Consider the following 15,263-nt stretch of genomic DNA (forward strand, 5'->3'; position numbering starts at 1 on the left):
TTCCCCTAGGAAACAACTACGTTATTCACCGCAACGGCTGTGAAGCCGAGATCAGCCGCGTGGCCAATCGGGTTCTAGACGAGCTGGTCCGACCATTTCAAGAAATTCAGATTGATGACAATGAATATGCTTGTTTGAAGGCAATTGTGTTTTTTGATCCAGGTTTGTTTTCCAAGTTCCATTAAGAAATAATCATAGTGACCTTTTAGTATCAGACTGTTTACTCTCACACTCTAGTAAGATTCAGCCTTTAGATTCCGCCTTTTATTCCTTTATTAGACGCAAAAGGGCTAAGCGATCCGGTCAAGATTAAGAACATGCGGTTCCAAGTACAGCTCAGTCTGGAGGACTATATCAACGACCGGCAGTACGACTCCCGGGGGCGGTTTGGAGAGCTGCTTCTGCTCCTGCCCACGCTGCAGAGCATCACCTGGCAGATGATTGAGCAAATACAATTCGTGAAACTTTTTGGGATGGTTAAAATTGACAACCTACTTCAGGAAATGTTACTGGGTGGTGAGTACATTTGAGAACGTCTGTTTTATTTATTAGCATCACGCTATGTACTTGAGGATAAGTTTGACCTATTTATTTTTTGTCCATGAGATAATGAACTCAATTTTTTCCATTTACAAAGTCTGCAAAACCCATTGGATGGGGACAAAAATACTTGAACATAGTCGTATCCCCATTCTTGCTAGCCTCCACGATTTAGGATCCACAAAGTTCCTCTTACCTCAATTTTCAGATCCTTCAAATATGGTAAATAGAAATATATTTCCTATTTTCAGTACTCCTTGAAGTATATTATATTTTTCTATGCCTTACTGCCTTTAAAAGCTCAAGGATATCATAATTGCAGCATAATCTAAAAATATATATAGCAAATATCTTAAAAATGAACACTTCACTTCTGAAATAATTAATTGACCCAACACAATGAGAAGGGAAAAATAAAATTCCATTACTGCAATAACTGTCAGGAATAAGTTAAGAAAGCATTTATTTTATGTTCTGATCTAGATTAAATTTCCTTATAAAAGCTCTTTATTTTAGTTTTAGTTTTATGCTGCTTAATGTGTTCCTAATGATATCTTTCTGAAATAAAAGTTGTTTATGCTATTAGGGTGATCCTGAATACTATAAACTTGAGGTAAGCGATTCTTGGAATTGTCTTAACAACAGGCAGCAAACCTAATGATTCCAGGAAACGGCACACAAGGTCCATTATTAATATACAACATAATATGATACAACATTAATCTAGCCAAGGTACAGTGAAAGCTGACATTGTCCTTAATATGGCAGTGGTTCTATTAATTTATTTTTGAGTTCCCAAAAAGCACTTTGCAAAAATAGCAATATTCAAGCTGTCAATCAAAACGTTTGTTCCAAGGTAAACTTGCCGTTCCTAATTAAATATCACTAACGCAAGCATCTTTTTACCTTCTGTAGGTGCTTCCAATGAAGCTAGCCATCTCCATCACCCAATGCATCCACATTTGTCTCAAGATCCATTAACTGGACAAACTATCCTTTTAGGTCCCATGTCAACACTGGTTCACACAGACCAGATCTGTAAGTATCTGGGCTAATTTTCAACCTTAATAGGTCTTAAACTTAATTACTGGAGAAAAATTGGAATTTGAAGAAAGAATCTATTGTACCCAGAAACTGCAAAAATTGGGTACAATTTCTTCTCCAGGACTCAACTGGGGGTTACTGTGATATTCAGTAAGTCACTTATTCTCCTTAGGCATGAATCTGCTCCCTAAAATGAAGATATGAGTACCTAAATCTTTCTACTTCATAGGTTTGGGAGCACAAAAGAGTGTACAGGCAGTCCTAGCTTTGCCTGATAATACAGGACCATAAAGGCCTGCATTTGCAAACTGGAAGCATGCAAAGAAATCTTCATAATCAATGGGAAAACTATGGTTGCTAGTGACCTTTAAAAATGCATGCCATATAATGTATGTCAGTTATACCTCAATAAAAAATAAGCAAACAAAACAAACAAAAATGTTTGTCAAAACATTAAGAACTCAATTATAGGTTATAAATGTATAGGTAAATTGAAAAAAATAATAATCCTGGTGTTTATCTGGTACACTATAATTTAAAACATCTGATACACTGAGAATTAATGTGGCTTCTCCGTAGAAATAATTCAGAAGAATAGCCTGAACAGTGCTTGCCACCTTCTCCTCCTATAACTTACAAGAAGAAATGAGCATCTTTTCTTTGCCTTGATCAATTTACTCCTTTGGAAGTTTGTATTGGCTGCCAACATTTTATCCTTTGCACTTGCAATGTCCTGAAATCTCTCAGAGAATCCACATAATGTGAAGTTTTTTGCCGGTTTCGCTTCCTCTGGGCTGTCTTTGTCCTTTCAACATAGCCAGTTTCCTCATTTATGTTGACAAGTATTCCTTCAGTAAGTTCCTGACTGCGTATTTAGAGACTCAAACAGCAGTAGTGTCAACATTCCTGTGGTCAGGTATTTCTTCTATAACTCCATTTGCCTTCAATTTGAATTTTCTTCCAGCATTATCACTTTTTGTTTCTCTATTGCACTTTAATCATTTTTAGCCAGTTCTCTTTCAATTGTCCATTTTTGCAAAATGTCACTTGGATTTATCACTGGGAGACAAGGAGACAATGCAGCTACACACTTGGCTGTCAGTGCGTGAATTGAATAAAATAATCCAGTGCCCAATCACGGAACAGACCAAAAGATGTGCTGTAACTGGCCACCGATCACAATACACATCTGTTATTTGGGTAATTATTTGCACACCGAAGAGTCAACAGTGAAGTTGGTATTTATGCAGTTACTCACACTTAATCGTGAGTTACCATGTTAACTGAAATTTGAACCATACTTTTGCAGGAGTGGTGCTGTGTAGCTGCGATAACTGAAATTCATGCATATCAGAAATGTGCAGAGTGAGGGCTACTTGGAAATACTCTTTGGGACTAAAATGATTATACAAATACTAGGGGTTGATAGGGGTTGATAGTAGCTAAGTTAATCTGAAATGATTACAGATTTAACCCAAATTCTATTTTTAGAAGCTATCCTGGAGATAAAAATCTCTATTTGACAAAATATCTAGAATCAATTGCTTCTGTATTTATACTAATTTATCCCAGATTTATCTTTGAGCGATAGCCTCTGAACACGAAACCAGCTACCTCTCTGAGATGCCTAGAGTTATTGTGATGAAATTATTATGCACACCTGTATAACTTACTGAATTTACAATTGCCCTTAAGAACCAGTTACAGTGTTGTTTTACCCAAATGTTCAATGTAATGTAACAATTTAGTGAGTACTACCTGACTGCCACATACCTAGCGGTCTGGAAAGTAGAGGTCACAGAAGTGTACACTCTCATGGCTGTCCTTTAGATGCATGCATTGGTAGCCTAGGTGTAAGTTGTATCTGAAACACAAATTTCTTTGAGTATATGACAAAGGCAGAAACGAAATTGTTAGAAAAAAATATAAATTATGGAAATAGTATGTCACGTTTAATCTGTGGGTCCCAACGTACTTAGAAGACATTAATTGGGGCCATCCTTGCAAAGCAGATGTTGCCGTTTTCAGTGAATAGATAGTCAAGAGCAGAGAGAGGCAAGCCCAGTATCATACCAGAAGACTATGGAGTTGTGCCTCTCAGGGATTAGTTATTCATAAACTCGGGAGATAAAGTACATTAACAACACATTAAGCATTATAGGCATCAACTGGCAAGAAAGTTTAACAATTCTGCTGGCGGTTGAATGCTTCACTTTTTAATTGCTGGTTTTCTAGTATTTTGAAAGTGTATTTGCTGACTCTAATCTTTAGAATCATACCACACTTTTCATTTTTATTATTCCTCTTTCAGCATAATATTTATGAGAATTATTTGCAAAAGAAAACTTTGCTCTGCTTGTGTCATTTGGAATAGCTTATATTTTTCCGAAAGCAAAACATAAAACACATACGCACCCCAAAATTTAAGTTTATGCATATTTTCTTGGTCTTGTAGAACACGGCAGTTTCAGATCCATCCTAAATATCCAGAAATAATTTTTAAAGCACATTTGTTTATTCTTTTGCCAATTAAATTTAAGTAACAATATTGTTTCTAAGTAGTTGCTACTTCATACTTAATAGTGGAATTTTTTTTTGTAAAGAATTTTTCTAGAAATTTTTTTTTCTAGTATTTAAAAAATCTGTTTCAGGAAAAAAATTCTATAAAGTTTGCAATGCCTCAGTCTGATCACCAAATGTTTTCTATTTGTTCTGTTAAATATATGGTATAATAATAAATATGACTACTAAAATCTTTCAAGTTTTTTAAAATTATAGAATAGCTCCTAGATAATTTTATAGTATGGGGAAAGTTTGAAATAGGAGGAAATACTATTCTAGACAATACAGTCTTGAAACTGTAGCTTTTGTTTTTTTCAGTTACTCAGGCTTGCCTGTTGCATTGATCAGGAAGGGCCAGACAAGCTCAACTGTAATAGAATAATTTTGAAGCCACAAAGCCAGTATTTTTCAGATGCTTTTAACTACGATATAGATTTCAAAGCACTTGAAAAGTATCTTACCTTAATTTTTATGTCCATCTGATATGTTTGAGTTAGTGGAATCCAAACCAAATTTATTTTATGTGCATTTTTGATTGCAAAATTTATAACGTTTGTTTTCTAAGATTTGGGAAAAACTAGCATTCTGTCAATTCTTTTCATTAACTTTTTCCTGCTGGGTGTATGAGACAATCAAATCTTCATAAAAGCTATTAGCAAAGACAGAAAACACCTTAAAAGGACTCTTAAGATTTTTTTTCTGCTTTTTCTCCCCAAATCCCCCGAGTACATAGTTGTATATTTTAGCTGTGGGTCCTTCTAGTTGTGGCATGTGGGATGCCACCTCAGTGTGGCCTGATAAGTGGTGCCATGTCTGCGCCTGGGATCCGAACCTGCAAAACCCTTTGCCACCGAAGCAGAGCACTCGAACTGAACCACTCGGCCGTGGGCCAGCCCCCTGACTCTTAAGATTTTTAAGCATGATCAATCCAGTTTAAATCTATTTGAAGAGGTTGGGTGGGAGTGCATCTCCAGTAGTAGGTCAATGAGCTAATAATAATAATGTTTTATATAAATCGACTTTATATATGATCTTTCAGAAACATACTGCAAATAGTGCGTAACAGTGTCATGCAGGACTTAATGGGATGGGCCAAGGTGACTGTCACCATCACATACAATTCTCTGATTCTTTTTTAGCAACTCCTGAAACCCCACTCCCTTCCCCACCACAAGGCTCTGGACAAGAACCGTACAAAATAGCTGCAAACCAAGCTTCAGTCATTTCACACCAGCCTCTCTCCAAACAAAAGCAATTGTAAGAATACGTTTACTTCCGAACGGCACTGCGTACATGTGAAATGTTGTTGATCTTGAAATATCTCAGGATAGTACTTTTGGCAGACTCCTAGCCAAGGCCTCTTCATGGTGCTGTTTTAAGATGGTATCCTATTTTCTTGTTTATATGCTCATTTTGTTTGTTGTTGCCAGGGTTAAAACCTTTAGATGCAACCAATGTATACCTGAATTTCGATATGTTTATATAGTATATTTTTTCCCCGCTTCCCTTGCACTATTCCTGAAGCCGCTGAATCTTATGTACTACTTTCACTTGTTGTCTTAATGTTAATTTAAATCTGTAAATAATTGCTTTATCATGATGTGATGCAGAACTGTGTCCTTTTTGTCTGAGAATAGATCAGAAATCCCAGATTAGTATAAAATGAACCAAGCTTTTTATAAATTTTAAACTCGCAAATTAGAAAAATAAGGCAATAGCTGTGGAATAGGCTGTATTTCTTGAAGTAGAATTACTCATGGATATCTTTTTCCAAAAAGCATCTCTTTGGTGCACAGTAACATATGCCCATCTTAAGTTTAGAAAATTATAAATAGCCATTCCAAGGATGACTGACAATTCCTTGAAATCTGCCTGTATCTGAAGATGTATGTTAAGATAAAATATGTTAGTTTTACCAGTTAGGATACAGGCTAAACTCTAAAAAAGAAACCTTTAAACAGTAGCTTAACCAAGAGAGAATTTATTTCTCTCTCCTGAAACAATCTAGAAGTAGTCATCCTTTGACTAGAACTTGGCACATGCCCACGTCTAGTTCCCAGGGAGGCTGGGAGAGTAGTCTTTAGGTGGAAAGCTTTGTTCCAACGAAAACCGTATACCTCTGGGAGACTAATGTTGGGAGACAAATTAGCCGTCTGTCACACACATGTTGCTCATTTAATCCTCACAACAACCCTGGAAGAAAGGTATTAATATCTTTCTTTTATAAATAAAGAAAGCTTTAGCTTAGAGGGTCTACGTAATGTAACCAAAGTTTTAAAGAGTGGGAGAGCCACATTTATGTCCAGGTCTGGTTGAGTTTAATGAGAATAAATCTTTGGTATGGAATGGAAAATGTGAGCTTCTTACTGTGGTTTTTAAATATATGTAATGGAGTGATAATTGAATATTATCCATCCTATTACCTATAACATATTTATATGTAAGCAAAGAGTGTAAATTTGCTGGAGCATGAATAAGAAACCACTTTTGTACTTTTAATGTCTTCCCCTAAAAAACTCTTTAAACAAACCAAAGGAAATAAAAGATATACCAGATAGGTTATGATGAAAACAAAAACAAATTTAAATCACTGACTTGGCAGATTTTCAAAAATCCAGTGGACTGAGGAGGATAGTTCATTGGACCCCTAGACTATTTGATGTCATCTAAAGCTGGAGCTTATTTTAAAACAATTAATGATGGGCCACCTCGAGAAACAGTCATATATCTCTGTCTTTCTGTCTCTCTGTCTCTCTTGCTCTCTCTTTCTCTCTCTCACACACACATTCTTTATTTGCTGAAGCAGGAAAAAACTGGATGAGTAATTATTAACAATATAAAAAAGAGTGTCCCAAGCTGTAAGAGACTGAATTAAAATGATTTTTACAGAACCTTTCAAAATTTCTAAGACTGTGATTTCGTTACCCCCACTTACCCTACAAATAAAATGGTTCTGGGTCTGGGCCCCTTGGCCAAGTGGTTAAAGTTTCACCCACTCCACTTTGGTGGCCCAGGTTTTCGGGTTCAGATCCTGGGTGTGGACATACTCTACTTACTAGTCATGCTGTGGAGGTGTCCCATATACAAAATAGAGGAAGACTGGCACAGATGTTAGCTCAGGGCTAATCTTCCTCAGCAAAAAAAAAAAAAAAAAAAGGTTCTGTTAATGTTAACTTATTAACTCTTAAAGTGGAAGAATGAATTATTTAGAAGCTGTCATTGACAATAGAATCAATAAAACTCCTTCAAGAGCTGGTACCAGGAAACTGTAAAATATATCTTTCAGAGAGAGAGTGAGACGAAAGTTTGTTTCATTCTTATTTTTTGAAAATTTACTCTAGTTCTATATTTCTTTAAGAATGCTTTTGATTTATATAAATACAAATATCTTTTGTAGGTTTCTGTTCAATTTTTGTGTTGTTCTTTTAGAAGATATTAAAAAGAACCTTTAAAATATAAAACATATAATTCGTTTTTAGTGAACCCTCTAACTTATCTGCGCATATTTACCAAAAAGCTGTGTTTTAGAAATTATTGCTAACGATTTTGTTTTAATAACTATGGCAGGGAATTTGTAATATAATATTTTTGTATACTTAACTGCCAAAAGTGCTGGACAAAGAGGAACTGAAGTTTTCAGCATATTTTCAAAATATTGATAAGGAAAGTTATTGCTTTTATATAGCACAAAACTTTTTTCAGGTAATAAAAATGAATAATTTATTGTGAAATAATGATTCATTTTATAAATGTAAGATTATTTTTATAAATTTCATTGTTGAAAATCAAAACTTACTAGATTTTTTTAAATGTTAAATTATAGTGAGATTAAAATATTTCTAAACTGTGATGCCATGTTGTTTCACTGAACTTTCTAAATAAAAATTGAGGAAAAAAATTGAAGTGGAGTGCTTCATTATTGTTTGAAAAGATTTCATGATTTTAGAGAAACCGAAAATATCTTTTATATGGTCATTTAATTAAATTTACATAGAGTTCAGTAATACTGGTCTTTAGAGGACAGAGCGAAATTAATAAACGCATCTCTGAATAATCATAGAGTTCGAGACTGAAGGGAGAATCCTCACATTTGCCCTGTAATTATGTGGTTTTACTTGAAAGTTTTGTCACAGTAATGAAAACATATGACCTAGGCTGACTCAAACATTGTACACATTTACGTTGGCATATAAATTTTTAACCTAGATGTTTTAATTGCTGGTATCCTCCATTGATATTTAAAACATCTTTGTAAACTTTCTTAAATTATGAAGACCAGTAAATTTTTTTTTATTGAATTCTGCTGTTTTATTTTATTTTGACTCTTATCAAGGTACTGTGTGTACATCATCTAAAAATACACATTACACTTCAGGTTTACGGAGAAAACTGGCAGTCGTCTATCCGCCACGCCCTTCACCCCCACATTCTGCTCTTCAGTAACAAAGCTCAAATATTGCAGCTCTTTTATCAGGTATTTTTCTCCATAGTAGGAAAGCATATGTTTATATCACATTTTTTCAATTTTTTTGTTTTAGACCTTATCTGCGTACAAACATTCAACCCCCACCATATCTCCCAATTTCTTAATAAATCAGTATTTTAACTTAGTGGTTACTATTTAGATAACTGCAAACCATTTTATATTTTAAATATAAAACAGGTAATTTTTATGTCTCTCTGGAGAGTAGAAGAAATATACCCTAATTTTTTAGAGAGAGTGAAATGAGAAAGAATAGTCCTTGTTTCAGGTCACATGAGGAATGTGACTTAGCATAAAAAAACACATTGAATATCTCAATAATAAAGTTTATCATAATGGCATGCTTGAGTGCAATTTGACATTCATTTCAACTTGACTATTTGAGCTGATGCTTTTAACTTACATCTCTTCCTTCCTTCCAAAATCCCACCGAACTGCCCAGAGAAAGACTTTTTAGAAATAAGAAAAATCTATACAGATACTGAAACTTGAAATTTTTTTCTGCAAAATATGGAGCAGATGACATCAGAGTAAAGGAAATGCAGACTAGGCTATGATTAAGCACAGGCATAATGGTGCTGCTGGGAAAGTGTAAGTGAAATTCCACAAATAGAGCCCGCAAAAACTTCAATATTGTACCACTAGAGGCTCAGACCAAGGGAGGAGCATGCGGCAGTCAATGAAGATCAAATCAAAGAGCATAGGGGGCTACAGCAGAGACCCAGTGGAGACGGTTCTAGTTAGATTCCCCTGATTCCAGTTGAGGCAGACCGGCTGATCACCGAGGGAGGGTCAGGGCCACAGGACTTTCCAAATCAGAAGAATGGTACTCAGTTGCAGAAGGGCTAGAGAGATCCTAACTTCAGAATACTCTAAAAATCATGTGGAAAAAAGGACCCAATTCAAGAGTGAATTCCTCCTACACTGGGTCCTCCCCCAGAGTCTTCCTTACTAGCCACAAATAATTGGAGTTGTGAAAGGACGTGGGCAGATATGAGTAGAAGGCAATGCCTTGGGTGGGAAGGATGCAGCTGAATACGATGGATGACAAAGGCAATTGTATTTACCTAGCCAGACATGGAAACTCTATAAATAAGCAATTATCTGTACAAATCAGCTAACTTCCTGTCATGACCACTCTTCAAAATTAGCCAGCACCGTATTTCTGATAGCCAGGTTGATCCTTTATCTGGAAAAATAATTCTCTTGGAAATACAGAGTTTGCCCTATGAGACAAAAAAGCAGTAGATGTGTTAGAGGGGAGCCAGAGTCAGGTGGAAGGGAAGAAGAAATTGTATACTAAAACTCGAATTTTACACAGGTTGCAAGTACATGGAACAATGATCTAAAAGTATTTCTTCTTGAGACTTCATAAAAGAAATGCAATTTAAAAAATAATTTACAGATAACCATTAATAGGACAGAAAGAATTCATACAATATAAAACTCTAAAAAAACAGAACAAGGAAAATTAAGCAGTCTGGTGAAAAAGCAGTTTTTTATAAAGAAAAGATCACGGAAGAATAAACAACTAAAAAATAATATGAGAGATAATATATGACTAAACTTAAATATCTCATTAAGTTTTACGGGTTAAGAAATCACCTCGTACAATATAATTATTTTTAGATTAGATCAGAATACCAATTCATCTGTTTTTATTACACTACGTAATTCTTCACAAAGTGATCCACTAAGAGGCATTTCTGCGTTAGCCACTATCTATATATTAAACCCCTACAATATGCCAAAAATTCTTAGGCTCTGGAGCTCTCAAATTTCTAATAGAATTGCAAGGAGAAAAAAACATTAAGCTATAGTCATGCAAATAACTACAAATATCCGATCATTATTTTGTAGTCTGATGACAGAGTGTTATGAGAGAGTTTACCAGATGAATTTCCTTCTAGATCAGGTAAAAGCTCTCAGAAAACCTGAAGGAAGACTGTGGCTACAGCAGAGGGAGTAAGAAGGCTCAGGCCAAACCTGAGGGTGCAGAGAGAGACACATGATACAGTTCCTAGTGGACCGTGCTAAAGATTTTAGATTTTAGTTTAACTATGTCATGATCCATCAAAGGGTTTTAAGGAAGATGGACATGATCTGATTTGATTTTTGAAATATATCACCCTGCTAAATGGAAAATGAGTCCAGTTGGAGCAGAAGCATCATCATTGAAAGAAAGAGAAAAGAAATACCTGTATTTTGGATTAGGAAGATGGTGCCAAAATTGATTGTATACACATATATGACTATATTTTGAAAGTAGACACAATAAAACTTTCTTCCAAATCACAGGGTGAGATGCCAACAATTCCCAGAAGAAGAAAATGGGAACGAATTGGCTTAGGAAGACTGGCCATATGCATCCCTTTGAGGCTTTGTGAGAAACTGTGCCCACAGAGTGGTTATAGTTCTGACTGCAAGGGAACCTTCACATGTGATATGTGTGGTCCCATTATATCACCTTGCTACTAGCGTAGCAAAACCACACTAGTGGGGAAAAGGAAGAAATTATACCAGGAATACAAACATAAGGTCAAGGTGATATAGTTCACTAAGAGCAACGCTCCCACTATAGTAGGTAATTATGCTGGAGGGTCTGACGTGGTTGTAAGCATGACATGGCAGAAGCGCTCCCTGGAAAGGCAGAGGAACATCACTGCCAACCCAAGAGGAGCCAGGTTGACCAGAAAAGCTTTGACCACCAAGTGTTCCCTAGACAATCACCTCCCATTCTCTCACAATGTGTCCTGGCAATCACTGTATCCCAATTCACTGTAACTTCTTGTCAAGGTTCATTTCCAACAGGCCTCCAGCTTTGTCCTTAGTGAGACTTCAGGGAGCTAGTGATGGAGGTGCACAGAATCATACTCTGAAATTACAGAAAAACCTTGACAATAATAAAGCAGGCATGCCAATATTAATAATAAACAGTTTAGAATTTGAGTGAAACAGTATAATTTTACATTGTCAAAAGGAACCATCTAATATGATGACATGAAAAGTGTAATACAGCTAACTTGGGACCAAATACGAAAATACCTTGATATAAATGTTTGACAAAAATTATAATTGTAGCAGGAGAATTTAACACATTGCTTCAAATCTTTGATAAATTAGAATCAACTAGAAAATGTAAGAATTTAACACTCTAATTAATAAGCTGTATTATTTAAGCATTTCATAGGTACTAAATTATGTTGTATAGAGATAAAATATATGCATTTTCAAACTTCTGGACACTGTTAAAAATCATCATATATTGGGTTCCAAAGAAACTTCAATATATTTCAGAAAGCAGAAAATACAAAATCTGAATTATTTTACGATGCTCTAGTAAGCTCAAAAATAACAAAATAACTAACAAAATAAATTTTTTGAAAACAAATTATCTAGTTGAATCAATTAAACCTAAATTTATTAAATCAAAGCTGCAATTATATATTTAGAAAAAATAAAGAGAATTAGAACACTATATTTAAATCTTAAGAATAAGTGAAAAGAATTCACACAAGAAAATTCAAGGTTTTGAGAGTTTTAAATAACAATCACAATAAATATTCTAGAATTGTTGGTCTTTTTAATTCCAGTCCTTCTAGTGGGTATGTTATGTTGTATCATTGGACTTTTTGTTTGCATTCCCATGGTGACTATAATTTTGAACACATTTTCATGTGCTTATTGACTATTGGTATCTTTTTCTTCTTGTTGTCGTTGTTAAGTTTCTACTTAATTCCTTTGCCCATTTTAAAAATTGAGTTGTAAGAATTTTTACTGAGTTGTAAAAATCCTTTACCCAGTCTGCTCCTTTGTCAGATAAACAAATTGAAAATATTTCCTCCCAGCCTATAACTTGTTTTTTCATTTTCTTCATGGTGCCTTTCAAAAAGCAAAGATTTTTTATTTTGATAAAATCCAATTTATCCCTTTTTTTAATGGCTCCTGCCATTTGAGCCCTACCGTTGGTAAGCATGTGGAAGACTACCACTATCAAATTAATATTGTGTATGTAAAACCGTATAGCTGCTTTGAAAAGAATTTGGTAATTTCTTATGTGAGTTAAACATAAAATTGTCACATTACCCAGAAACACCAGTCCTAGCTATTTACCCAGAAGAAATGAAAATGTTTGTCAAATAAAGATGTGCAAAGAGTTTTATTCATAATAGTTGGAGACAATCCAAATGTCTAGCAACTGTCAATGGGCAAATTGTGGTGTATTCCTACAGAGATGAAATTAAGATAGCAATTAAAATAAGCGAACTACTGGTACACATTACGAAATGGACAAATCTCAAAAGCATTATGATGAGTAAATGAAGCCAGACATAAATTCCATTTATATGAAATTCTGCAAACAAACCAGTCTGTAATGACAAAACAAATTAATTATGTAGAAATCAAGTCAATTACTGCTGGGCTTGAATTTGACTTTAAAGAGACAGGAGAGAATTTGAAGGGAGTGGTAGATTTGTATCTTGATTTTGGTAATGGTTATATTTGTCAAACTTTACATTTAAATTTGTGCATTTTACTGTCTAAAAATTGTATGTCAATAGAGTTCACAAAAATAAAATAAAACAATAATTATACTTTAAAAATTATAAAAAACTAGAAATAATCCTAAATAATGCTGTAGAAAATAATATACAAACATGAAAGAAAAAACAAATATAATTTGCAAAATAGAAAAAACGTATAATTTGTAAGAAATTCAGTTGCAAATAGTCTAAAATGAAATAGATAAATTAGATGAAATCTTTGATTAACCTATTCAATAAAAATGAAAATAATGCAAAGAAAATGATAGACCAATAACTCTTATGAATATAAGAGCAAAATATCTAAGCAAAATATTGGAAAATTAAATTCAGTGCTATATCAAAAGAATAATACGACATATTCAAGTAGGCTTCATTCCAGAAATGCAAGGATGGTTTTATGCAATTTTCAAATGCAATAGCTGAAAATCAATCAATGTAATTTACTGCATTAATAGAAGGACCAAAATGATATGATTATCGTAATAGATATAGAAAAAAATTTTGATAAAAGTTAACACTGTATTATGGTAAACCAAAACAAAATGACAGGAACAGCAAAAACAAACAGAATCTCTCAATAAACTAGAAACAAAAGAAAACCTTTTTAAACTAATAAAAGATATTTACGAAAATTCTGCAACTGACACCGTATTCATTGGTGCATATTGGATATTTTCCTTGCAAAGCAGGGCACTAAAAGAATCCCCACTTCCAATATATACTGTACTGGTCATCCAAGCCAGTGCTCTAAGGCAGGAAAAAGATATTCAATGTATACCTATTGAAAATGGTGAATGAATACCGACATTACTTACAGATTTCACGATTGTAAACATAAAAAATTGTTTTAAATCTATAAATAAAATATTAGAATTTATAAGTGAATTCAGCAAGGGCACTGTACACAAGATCAACAAATGTAGTGAATATTATGATGGACAACTGAGATTCCTCTTCAAGACTAGAGGATCGTTCTTTCAGCTCCTGGGAGTACTAACAGCTGACAGTCCTACAGTTAGCCTTCCAGGAATTTCCCTTAACTGTAAAGAACTTACTTACACAAGGTTACACCCTCTTCATATAGGCATCTTGAATGCAAAGATCCAGGACTATAAAGGCTTGGCCCCCATCACTCCGAATTGGAACAACTTTAATGTGGCATCCAGCTTTCAGGCCCTCCTGTGGGGTTGGCTAAATTCTTTGTTGAGAATGCATTGCAACCCAGTTTCCCCCAAACCCTCACTTGTGTTGATCCCAAGATCACTCCTTAATAAACGTCCTACATGCTAATCTCAATTTCAGAGTCTGCTTCCCAGGGAACCCAATTTGCAATATCTTGTACAAGGTGTGATGCAAGAAAGTAAATGCTAAGATAGGGTTCTGAAACTGGATCACCCAACAGTCAGCTCCCCTGTGAGGACCCTATCTTGGTGAGAGGTAAAGAATGAATAGTTCCTGTCACAAGGTAGTAGTACAATCCTTAAAATTTTTACCTATGGTTGAATTGTATTGATGTACTTGTAGAAGAAAATGCATGAGTGGATATCTGAGGAAAAAGTAGAGGCTATCAGGTGTTACGAAAAATGGGGAAATAATAATAATGACTAAAATTATTAGATAGCTGTTTCTGGGGACAACTGATGTTTAGAAAAAATAATGAAACTCTAAGAGTGGTTATTTGTCTGTTAAAAAACTAAATATGAATAAGAAGGCTTCCTTGGCAACATTTAAAGAAACCTTCATCTCCTGCAGCAGGAGCGCAGAGAAAGTTTAAGCCATGCCCGAGATTTAATCAGAAGTGTAACAGAGTTCCAGAGAGGTTCAATTCGCGAACCTGACAAGTCGGCTTTGCCGAGATCAAGGCCCTGATTGGGAAAAAGAAAACCCTGAGATCTGAGAAGGGAACTGCTATAGAAAATCTTGAATTCCCAAATACCCTGGAACTCTCTCTGTAGGATTAGCCTGCTCTTACCATTAAGAGTGAGACCCCTGCTGTCAAAGAGGACTGACTGTTTGAGGACAGGCAAAACTCTTTTCTCCAGACGTGACACGTGCCCCTCAGGATCTGTCCTCACCCCTTCTGCTGT

General features: G+C 34.9%; 1 protein-coding gene across 3 annotated transcripts in view; it reads left to right on the top strand.

Moving 5' to 3' along the window:
- The window catches only part of HNF4G (hepatocyte nuclear factor 4 gamma), a 115,543-nt gene extending 108,324 nt beyond the window's left edge, over positions 1 to 7,219 (top strand). For all 3 annotated transcript variants that reach the window (XM_046642292.1, XM_046642291.1, XM_046642290.1), the window contains 4 exons: positions 10 to 162; positions 280 to 516; positions 1,456 to 1,578; positions 5,286 to 7,219. In XM_046642292.1, the coding sequence (XP_046498248.1) occupies positions 10 to 162; positions 280 to 516; positions 1,456 to 1,578; positions 5,286 to 5,407 (635 nt within the window). In that variant the 3' untranslated portion in view covers positions 5,408 to 7,219. The remainder of the gene's footprint in view (positions 1 to 9; positions 163 to 279; positions 517 to 1,455; positions 1,579 to 5,285) is intronic.
- Positions 7,220 to 15,263: the final 8,044 nt, after the last annotated feature.

Source organism: Equus quagga, chromosome 16, assembly GCF_021613505.1.
Source record: "Equus quagga isolate Etosha38 chromosome 16, UCLA_HA_Equagga_1.0, whole genome shotgun sequence".
Lineage (NCBI taxonomy): Eukaryota > Metazoa > Chordata > Mammalia > Perissodactyla > Equidae > Equus > Equus quagga.